The sequence below is a fragment of the Chaetodon trifascialis genome, chromosome 1 (assembly GCF_039877785.1).
Source record: "Chaetodon trifascialis isolate fChaTrf1 chromosome 1, fChaTrf1.hap1, whole genome shotgun sequence".
In the NCBI taxonomy this organism is placed as follows: Eukaryota; Metazoa; Chordata; class Actinopteri; order Chaetodontiformes; family Chaetodontidae; genus Chaetodon; species Chaetodon trifascialis.
In genome coordinates, this window is record NC_092056.1 from 25,564,572 (window position 1) to 25,575,876 (window position 11,305).

The 11,305-nt window shown below is 40.9% G+C and overlaps 1 protein-coding gene across 1 annotated transcript; it reads left to right on the plus strand.

The window, feature by feature from the left end:
- Positions 1-3,595: 3,595 nt before the first annotated feature.
- On the plus strand, positions 3,596-11,049 carry ap3s2 (adaptor related protein complex 3 subunit sigma 2). The gene is made up of 6 exons (XM_070969316.1): positions 3,596-3,806; positions 4,120-4,211; positions 5,033-5,144; positions 6,225-6,296; positions 8,160-8,267; positions 9,947-11,049. The coding sequence occupies exons 1-6, from the start codon at positions 3,738-3,740 to the stop codon at positions 10,070-10,072; spliced, it is 579 nt and encodes a 192-aa protein (XP_070825417.1). The 5' UTR covers positions 3,596-3,737; the 3' UTR covers positions 10,073-11,049.
- The last annotated feature ends 256 nt before the right edge of the window (positions 11,050-11,305 follow it).

An 11,305-nucleotide genomic window follows, 5' to 3' on the forward strand; every position in this document is an offset into this window, starting at 1 on the left:
GACACCGAAATGCTGCCATCTTGAGGAGAGCATTACTAACTGCGGGCATCTAATCTGAGTAAAATACAAGTCATAGAGGCACATGTCCCACTTAAAAGTACTTATTTGCTAAAGAAAACCATGAAAATAATAATGAACTCATATTCCCTCTAAAGACATGGTTTAAAATTTGATTTGTTGTTCCTTGCATATGTTGTTATCATAGGAGGTTGCAGTGGACACTGTAATCCTGACAGTATTAATGCTTTGTCCGACCTATAGAGCTAAAGCAGGATTGCTGTTACCCTTGGCCTTGATAGATAGATAGATAGATAGATAGATAGATAGATAGATAGATAGATAGATAGATAGATAGATAGATAGATAGATAGATAGATAGATAGATAGATAGATAGATAGATAGATAGATGACCCATTTAGCTCCAAAAAAGTCACAAAACTACAAGGGAAGTCATACTGCACCCACGTGACCTGAGTATATGGGGATACAGCACAGTTAAAGTTGTGCCTCTCATATGTGGTGATTTTAAAACAGCTCATCTCATGACTCTGACTTTTACTTTGAGACAGGTACAGTTGCAATGATCTTTGAGGTCTGAGGCCCAGGTTGAGGAAGTGGGGGCCCAGCAGCTTGCGATGCTGTGAGAGAGGCAGACAGTAAACAAAATCGTCCATAGAAGAGCCCCTGACAGTTTTGATTATCCCTGTAATTACAGGCTGCTTTCATCACTTCACAGAGCAGAGCACAGAGGCATTATTTGAACGCTGCACATTACCTCAGCTTTGGCACACAGCACTCGGCATCCGTCACAATCCAACAATTAGCAGTGAGCAAAAAAAAATGCACATTAAAAATGAAGTGAATATCAGTGGCCACCCAAGAGTCCAAATACAGTGAGTCACCCTCTAACAAGTGCTCACTGTACCAACATGACCTCCCTGTGCCAGAGAATGTTGTGCCTGTCCACTTGCATTTGTTAAGTCCCTATTAAAGTCCCCATGAAGGCAACCGGCGGGCCCACCTACCTCGACTGTCCTGGTGGAATCCATTCTCGCACAGCACTCATGTGGAAATAAGCCTGTTTACCACCAACGGGTCACACATGCTAATGAGCGTCTGTTTGTTTTCCACTGTGCTCATGCAGGAGGAAGGGAATTTAGAGGGGAAATAATAGATATGCAGACAACAGCCTGGGTGGCTCTGCAGCACTAATGATGAAAAACGTACAACAGAGAATTAATAGATATGAAATCAGAGCAGGAAATGCGGTCTGACATTTTGATGTTGCTGGGTCTGATCACAATACAGAACGTCGGCTGGCCTGGGTTGAAAGTAGGCCTAGTGGTGGAGTTGTGGCTCAAGAATTCCCAGATAGACTGACATTAGACCACACAGCAGTAAGCTGTGTCTGATGAAGCCCCATCTGACAGGTAAGGTATGACAAGAGTTAGATAGTTGTCTACACAATAAACTGCAGCTCAGTCTGTTGTCTACAAAGACGACACAGCAATCAATCCTCAGAAAAGTCATTATGAATCTTCTTCCCTTGTTCAAATGTGAACAAAAAGAAATGACAGAAAAGCTCATTCTAATTGTGTTAACAATTAGCTTTTACAAATTGATTTTTACTGTTGGCAAATGTGTGAACCGTCAAAACCCACAACATACAGTTACTGGTAATTTCTAAATTAGCAATAAATAGAACTTTTAGGCTTTTTCTCCAGCTCATGTTTATTTAGCACACTCACACTTTCCTACTTTCCAAATGTACTTTCTGGCATTTAACTTGTCATGGCAGGTTATGGCACAGGTGTTAATAATGACATTACCGATGGCTCTTTTCTGTTCAAGTGTCCCACTGAGCAATGACACAGCATGCTGCATGCACACTGGAAGCATGAAGCCATTCAGCCATCATTCATATTATCATTTGCACCTGTGATTTTCCTGCTGGGACATGTCAAAATGTTTTCATTGAAGAAGAATTAATGCCTTTACTGTACGTGCATAACAAAATTTCACTGTTGCTTTGCACCAAGGTCCAAGATTTACGTGCTGACACTGGTCCTATCTTTGCAGAGTTTTTGTGGGTGTCACCCCACTGATTGAGGACAGACAGGTGAGATGAACTGGAGACTCTTATGTGTCTGTAGACAGAATAGATAAAAAGCATTTCTGTTTGCCTGCCCTGCTCCCTCGTGAACCCCATGACCCTGATTATGAACAGAGGATTCATAGATTCTTATTTCATTCATTATAGGATCATCAACCACAATCCATTATCACAGAATACCGTAAATGTAAATACGAAAATATGTAATTATTAAATGGTTATATTACATCATCAGTTACATCAGAGTGGATATTTTTTTGTTAGGAGAGCAGCAAGCGGAGACGAGCCATGTTATAACTGTGCCTTTCACTGATGGTAAGAGTGAAGGATTACAGACCAAGATCCTCTCCCTTGCTTGCATGCAGGGGATAGGCAATGTAATGTGAATAGGCTTGTCAATTTGGAGAGGAAGTTCATAATGTTTGCTGTTTTGCATAATACATTTTTTGTGTTTGTGTTTCCCACTTGTATTTTGATTTTTGAGCTTTTGTTGCCACACCACATAATTTTGCTTTTGATCAGATTCTACTGTGAACAAGTGTAGTTCACGACAAAGAAAGGTACAGCTAGTGTGACATCACTGCTTTGAGATTTCAAGGCAGTGTGAAGCAGCCGACAAAGGTACAAAGGGTCCAGTAATTATTATGTTGTGCCTCAGTTGCTGGTGCATTAGTCACAAAGACTACAACATTATGTAATGTAGCGGGAAAAAGTCTCAGAACTCTTGATGACACATGGGAAATAGAAAAAGAGTAACAGTGTAAACCTTCATCAATATTGACACTTCATGGACTATTGACTTTACAAAGCTACATAAATAATTATGAGATTCACCAGAGTACTTTACTGCAGGGCTCCTTATCATATTTAAGGTGTCTAAAGTCTAAAGATGTGTCATGTCAACGTGTTTGGAGAATTAGTGGACCTACAAAGAACAATGCTACAAATGTTTAGAAGAAGCTGGGACACCGTACAATTTATGTAATGTTTGTGCTCCATGGGTGAATTTAAGCCACAACTTATGCTGTAGATTCAGTCATCTTCAAATTAATCCAGGCACATTTTACGCAACACATCACATCTAAACTGAGCTCATGCACATTGCTATCCCAGTTTTGCCTATCCTGGTTTTAATCTTATTTGGTATATCCTGTAACATTTACATGGAAAGTAGAACAACAGTACCCAGGATGATCTGTGTTCAGTCATGTCTTGATTTCTCACCTCATCTCAGTCACAATGTTCTGAACAAACAAATGTTCAGAAACCTGCATGAGGTGTTTACATTCCCCGGCATCCTGGCTGATATCATGGTAGAATACTCCAGGTAGCTTAACCAGGTTTCTATCAATATGTAATGTTTCCATGAGCCACTGGAATCCTGGTTATAACTAGGACACTAGTGCGCATGTGAACGAACTCAATGACCTGCCTGGAACTAAAGATTAGAAGCGTTTGTTTGGGGACGGCTGCTTAATGTGGAAACACAACCGGATGTAACGAAAGAAATCATCCGGCAACTGAGAGGTCGCGTAGCACTCTAGCTAATATTATCAAACAGTCAAATTGTTGATATTTTAACAATTAGTCACTATTGTTACTTGCTAACTCCAAAGAACAGACATGATTAAAGCCATCTTGATATTTAACAACCACGGAAAACCGCGGCTGATCAGATTCTATCAGTATTTTGTAAGTATCTTTGGGGTCGCTGTTCAAAACATTAGCATTTTCCTGTAGCTATCTTCTCTCCATTTGGCATTATGGAGCTAAAGCTAAAGTGAGCTGAGGCTTAAGTGAGCCGCTACAGATGTAACCAGAATCCAGATTGGTGTGTGTGTTGTCTAAAATGTTTGTCAGTGGCCAAGTTACAACTTATAAATAAGGTTAGCCGATGTTAGCTTGCAGAGCTGTAAGCTAGGGCAGCAAACCACACAGCTTATCTCACTGCCAGTAGAATGAATGTCTTATCCAAACACAGAGTGTGTAACATGTTGTCTTGCAGGCGGAGGACATGCAGCAGCAGATCATTCGAGAGACTTTCCATTTGGTGTCTAAGAGAGACGACAATGTCTGCAACTTCTTGGAGGGTGGGAGGCAAGTGTTCCCGTTTGCTATGACTCGATGCGAAAATAGCGTTTTGACAAGTGAATAACTAAGCCTGAATTTAGTCTGTATGCACATCTAAAATGACTCCTGGTATCAGAAAAGCTCCTGCAAGCGAGTTTGGTTTGTTTGTGTTTTAATTATCTTTTTATTATTAATAATAAGTTTATTTGTAAAGGGACCATGTACTATAAAAAACATAAATGTTCCCATTTGATGCATTGTACCAGAGTTAGCTCAGAGCTAATTTACATCTGCAGTCCCTTGGCAGGTCACAAGTCAGACATTTGTTAAAAAGACATCACAGAGAAATAGCAATAAGACAGTAAACAAACATCACAGAAAAATGGCAATAAGACAATGACACAAAACTGTACAGTTAAGCCACCCACTCATATATACACAAACACTATCACGCACCCACTCACATACACTAACACGGTCATACAGTCATATTTAAAAAAATCAGTGATTTAAAGGAAAGACTTAATGTGACGGCTGAACATGAGACTGCCACCATTGGAGACTTTATGTTGTTTGAGTTTATACTGAAAGAGATCAAAAGACAGATCTGTGCTAGAAGTTATGATGTGTTATAACGCTTTGACAAAACTTTAAAGATTAACTGCTGTAAACTCAGAGTCAATTTTCTGCCTTTTCTCAGTTTGGTCTGATGTCACTGCAGCAGCTGACATCACTTGGCAGCAAAGATGACCTGCTGATCATCAGCTGACTGCTGATGCACTAGCACAACTTTAACCAGTAGATGGAGGCAAACCCTCAAAAGTAGCATTTTTTTTATCCTCTTGCAGTCTCATTGGTGGATCTGACTACAAGCTGATTTACCGGCACTACGCGACTCTCTACTTTGTCTTCTGTGTGGACTCGTCTGAGAGTGAGCTCGGCATTCTGGACTTGATCCAGGTCAGCTTCTACTTTATTCAGTTGCTTTGTAGACATATTGAATGTGTAAACATAATCATATCTCCCCTTTTTCCACACCGCCTCTGTTTGCTCATACAGTCGTCCAACCTTGAAAAGAAGACATTCTCTCATCTCCTTTGAGCAACTTAACAAGCTTCTTTCCCTTACATTACCTTTTGAGTCATTTTTGACCTTTTACCCTTTACACTACTTGCCTTTAATGCTGGTGACATTGGAATGACTCACTTTACTGTTAAACACAATGGGAACCTTTCCGGATAAGGCACTCGTGTACTAATAAAATATAAATAAGGAAGCACTGATATCATACATGCATACTGTGCAGACAGTTCAACTGATGTTATCACAAAAAGTGCTGATGTGCTCCTTTTTTATCCGATCCAAAATCTGCCCTAACATCTGACTGGCCCTGTGGGTGCATCATGTCATCTGCGTGGTAGCACGAAAGGACGTTAATCATTCACTTGTAAAACAATTAGTGGCCTAAAAAGTTTAGGAGCTGTAGAAAGTGAATCCATTACTCATCACTGTCACCAGATAGTTATCAACACAGTCTCTAAAAATCTATAAAGGAAAGTTATGACACATGGAACAAAGGACAAAGAAGCAACAACAGGCTGGTAAAGACCAAAGTTTTCATTGCTTTGTTTTGCTGTGTCTCCTCCACACTCTTGTTCCTCAGTATTATTTTGACCAACACATGATAAAAGTAGGATTACTCTCCCGAAAAAAACTTGTAAAAGTGTCATAATTGATCTGCAGTAAACCCAGTGTTTGCACTGATCCACCAACATGGCCTCAACTTTATTTTCATTGATATTGGCATTATATCCAAAATCAGTCACCATCTCTATAGTTTTTAGGTGTTAAGTACGAGTCATTGCTTCCTGCAGGTTTGAACCATGATCATCTTAATTGACAATAATACAAATCCATGAGAGCCAGCATTTTATGCCCTCAATTACAATCAGAATCTCAAATAATAATCTTGAGATTATTTCTCTTGTGTGTTTATTTGAGAAATGAGATGTTTGACGTTCCAAATCTGCGTCATTGCAGGTGTTTGTGGAAACACTGGATAAATGCTTTGAAAACGTCTGTGAACTGGACCTCATATTCCACATGGACAAGGTGAGTGTGGAGCAGAGGAGCCTTTTCTGTAATGCTCTTCTTCAAGCGTTTCCTCTGCACATTGTTGCTGTTTGTGCCTCAGCGTTGAGATCAGAAGCTTATGAATAGCTTTGAATTCTGGTTTGAACTGAGAAGCTGCTGCAGGAGGTGGGGACCTGGTCAGTAGGAGCAAATGAGTTTACTTGAGGCCATCGTCAACATTTTAACATTTTCTTTGCCAGAATGTTTTTTGGATGGATTTTATGGAAGTAAATTAGGTTAAAAAAAAAATCACAAAAAGCACATTGTTTCACTCTGTGTATGGTCCACCTGCCCCTGAGCTGCCGGATTCACAATTGCCACAATGCCTCTGTAAGACTATGGGAACGTTAAGGCCTTTGCACACCTCACACATCTGTTACTTTCATTTAAAGATGTCAAAAACAACCTCGTGTTTATTCCATTATGTTGATTGAGTGTGTGCAACTCCAAAACCGCAGTTTGTTCTAAATGTTTTTTTTTTTCATATTCAGTAAAAAAAGGTTCAGGTGAGGGGATTTAGGTATTTATGAATGAGAGACATGACCCAGAGGTGTGTGTGTGTGTGTGTGTGTGTGTGTGTGTGTGTGTGTGTGTGTGTGTGTGTGTGTGTGTGTTTTCCATACAGCCAGCTGCTTTTCAGGAACAGCTGCATTCCTGTAATCAATCCAGTTCTTTTTGCTGTGTGGGCTCAGGCTGTATATCAAACCAGGCTCCTGCACTGTGTGTGGACAGTCGACACATTCTGCAGCAGTGCAAATGGGAATTTTCACAAGGAATGATGGAAAAAAAACCACATCAGTGTTCAAGGTTTCTTCTTGTAAATTTTTTTTCCAGTGATGGATGTGAAAAAGCGCGTTTAAAGTCTGCGCAGGCTCCTTTAGAGTGAAGCACCGCATTGTTCAGGCTATGACGAGGCCTCCTTTTCTTTCCCTGGAGCTGAGCTAGAAGTGTTGCTGGAAACTAATCAGACACATGTACAGCCATCTTGATTGCATTTTCCCTGCAGGAAATTGATGTCATGTGGTGCAGTGGGGCTTGGCCTGAGGAATGCAGCAAAATGAAACTTGGAAATATTTCCACTGGAAAGAAAAGCCTTTGCTCTCAGAAGGTTCCCCTAGCTGAACAAAACTGACCTGACTAGCATGGTGAAATTGTAATTTTCACCCCTGTGTGCACATTAATAATTGAGGCTGTTTCACTATTTTCATTTCTTTTCATGTCGCTTCATGCAGCTGTTACTAATACATAGACTATAATCCAATTTCTTTGCAAGGAGAAAAGTTAGGAATGCAGCCTTAAGGAAAACTATACCTGTATATCAATACTAATGTCAAAGCTGACCCAGGCATGTTTTTTCCCCCCGTTTTTCATCCTTAACCTCAAAGTAGGCCTGCAATAGAAGACAGTCACATTTTCCCTGAAATATTTTCTGCCCACAGGAATTCTAAACTTAAAAGAGTAATTGAATCTGTTGCCAAGTGAGCCAAGAGTCAGAGCTCCTTTCCAGAGAGGGCTGATCTCCAACATTAGATCTGTTCCTCTCTCCTCACTTCTGTATCATTTGGTACAAAGAAACACAGATGAGCTGAGTTGCTCGACATGTCAGGATAGTAAAGAACTGAACTTCACACCTCTTTAAGCAGTTTCCTCTGGCTGCATTTAGGCGCAGCCAGCGTGTGATGTTGTGCAATCCAGTTTTTATTATTGAATTTTCTGTCTGACATCATTCGCACTTTTCTGTTGCATTTCATAGTGTTTTCTGAATGTTAAGCATGCAGAAAGTTTTAGTTTGCAGGCTGTCGCTGTGTATTAAATGCTGTGTTTCTCTATGTCTGTCTGCAGGTCCATTATATCTTGCAGGAGGTGGTGATGGGGGGCATGGTGCTGGAGACCAACATGAATGAGATTGTAGCCCAGGTCGAAGTGCAGAACCGCATGGAGAAGTCTGAGGTCAGTCACATTAAAGGAGCATGCCAGTGTTTTTGCATGTTTTAGGCCATAGACTGCAACTTGCCTGAATGTCTCATTAGTGCTGACCATTTCTCAATGCGTACACTAGATGTTTAGATAGATGGATAAATGGATGCTTCACAGGCAGCCATACTGGTTACCATTCACTTTAATATGAAAATTACACTTGAAGCTTTAAAGCTTCCATTGCATTAAACATTACTGTTAGCTTGGTTGCAGACCTCTGAAATGCCCACATCTTGGGTTTGTTCAGCAATTCAAACAAGTCTGCTGTGTCCACTGATGCCTGTTCCCTGTGGTTGAAGAAACAACTGACCAATCAGACCTAAGAAGCCTTAGTATCAAAGACTGGGAACATTGAAAATATCAAGAGAAAATAAAAAAAAAAACAAGCATTAATGTGACAGACAGTGCTGTACAATTTATTTTAAGTACAGAAATAACAAGGCTTAAAAGAGGATTTAGCATTTAGCATTGCAGACTTCCATCCAGGGTGAGAAATTAGCACCGGCCACCACCGAAATGCTTGTAAAGTACCAGAGTGGTTGGTAGATTTCTGACACAAAATGGTAATTACCTGTCAGTGGCTGGTGAATTTGAACATTTATCTGTCAGTGGCTGATAGTATTTAAAAAAGTGATTTCCCACCCTGCTTTCATCTTACTGACACTTGCTGCCTGCACTACCCACAATGGAGCGTGGCCACACAGGTCTGTTTGAGATTCAAATGTGTTTTGCCTGTAGCGGCTAATGTTGCCTTAAGCCGCTAGCCAGAAATCAAGAGCTGACTACAAAGGTTTGTAACTCCACACCCCCAGTTTTAAATTGTAGTCTTCAACTCCAACCAATGCTGACTCGATTGAGGTCGTTTGAGGCATCTTATCAGACTTTGTGCTTGAAGCTGACCGATCGTGACCCCTCCTCCTCTGAACACAAAAAGCACCACAGGCATGAGTAACTATATGTTGATGGAAAATGAGACCAAAAAAAAAAGTCAAAATGAGAATTCAAATAGATGACCGTAAAATGCAAGTGTTATCAAAAGGCAGTGTGGATTTGATGACTTCTTGAATTAAAGGAATAGCACTTACTCTCATGTCTGTACAATAAACCTGCAGCTCCAGCAGGGAGACCATTATCTTACCTTTGTATAAAGACTGCAAACAGGTGCAAACAATGAGCCTGTCCACTGATAACTACCCCTCTTAGCACTTGTATAGCTCACTTATTAACACGTTGTATCACGATAGGAAATCTGCAGCCTGCAAGCAACACACTGTGGTCGAGGGCGGGTCTGCAGGACAGCATTTCTGGGCAAGAAAGCAAATAAGCATATTCCAGAAAATGTTGAGCTATTCCTGATAAGGCTGCAGTTCAGCAGCCAAATCTGAAGTGTCACATCTGTGAATTCATTTGTCAGCACTGACAAGGAGGCAGTTCTTAGCAGAGCATCATGCACACTGTGAGCAAGTTGATTTGAATTTGGATTGTTAATATTGTGACGCTTAATCTAAAAATATTTGGCCGTAAACTTTGCTCATGATGTTGTAAGTTGCCTAACGTGCAAAAATGATAGATAAAAATGTGTGTCAAGAATGGACTGTGAGAATCAAATAAGTCGCTTTAAAGCTGTTCTCCATGTTGTCTCCGTGTTGCAGGGAGGCCTGTCGGCGGCCCCCGCTCGCGCCGTCTCCGCCGTGAAGAACATGAACCTGCCCGAGATTCCCCGCAACATCAACATTGGAGACATCAATATCAAAGTGCCGAGCCTCTCCCCGTTCTGAGGAGCGCTCCAGCTGAGCTCTGCAGGGCTGATGTACTACTGATGCAGTTCCCCTCCACCCAGCTCTGTTGTTGATATGGACAAAACTGTTTTCTATGTGTGTTATGGAGCCACAGCAGCTTACTCTCCCCCTCATTCTTTCCACATGAACGTGAGATAAGCTGCGGGTTACTTTTGAGTTCTAGGTTATTCCAGCTGAAGGATTTGCACAATAATGTAAAATTTGATTCTATTAAGCATCAAGAGTGACATTAATATTTTATGTATTTTCTGCTATTCTTTCTGCATTTCTTTTAGTCCTCCAGTTGATTCCTACTCTTTCCAAAAGAAAAATGCACTGTGTTGGCCCAGTGTGAATTTTCCCGCACAGCTCTGACATTCATCAGCGGTTGTCCTGTCTAAGGTTCGAAAACGTTTCCTGTCTAGAGCGAGCTACTGGACTCAGGACAATTCGCCGTAATAAGATCCTTTGGCTTCTATGCTGGGCTATAATTACTGAAAGACATCCTTATCATCTGTTCCAAGTGTGTGTTCATGCAGACTGGGATTAGACTCCTCTGCTTGGCTCTTGTCACAGTATATTTTTCTGTCTCTGTAATATAGTGTGTCTGACTTTCTTGTGATTTGTTAATAATATTGTTTTCCTGGGTGCAGAATGTGCTCAGCATGGCAAATGTAAAAGCTGTATAGTTCTAGCCAAGTTTTAATGTGCCGTGATAGTATCTTGCCAACATCTGTTCAGAGAGGCAACAGACTTACTTTGGCCTTTTTTGGATCTTTAAGTGTTTGTATAAAATGTGTTTGTGTCTTATTGGCTGTGTTTAGTGTTTTTGTGTCACATAGAATCAGATTCAGACTGTCGTTGAAGCCATACTCTCCTAGAGTTTCACCTTCGAGTCCTGTCGAGCCTCTCGAGGACGGTGAATGTGTCTGTGTCAAAGACATTCCTCGCCAAAATAAATGAAAACGCAGATCTCTTCGGATGTGCTTTCTTTTGTGCAACAACATATTCACAGCAACCCATAGTTTTTCTTGTGTCTCAGCAGGTAAGCTGAGTCACCAGGTTGTGGTCAACCAGCATCACATGAAACTTGCATCAGAATGGTCAGAACAGCCTGTACCTCTGAATTCTTTCTGCTCAACCACAATGAGTACGCACTCTTGTTGATACAGCCACATTCTTTCAACCCCCCCTCCCCCTAATTTAGTTTTTTTTTTTTTTTTTTTGGAGGGG

Excerpts from the sequence above, each read along its gene's own strand:
- ap3s2 (XM_070969316.1), top strand. The coding sequence starts at position 3,738 with ATGATTAAAGCCATCTTGATATTTAACAACCACGGAAAACCGCGGCTG. Across the intron at positions 6,297-8,159 it reads TCATATTCCACATGGACAAG|GTCCATTATATCTTGCAGGA; the intron begins GTGAGTGTGGAG and ends GTCTGTCTGCAG. Across the intron at positions 8,268-9,946 it reads ACCGCATGGAGAAGTCTGAG|GGAGGCCTGTCGGCGGCCCC; the intron begins GTCAGTCACATT and ends TCCGTGTTGCAG.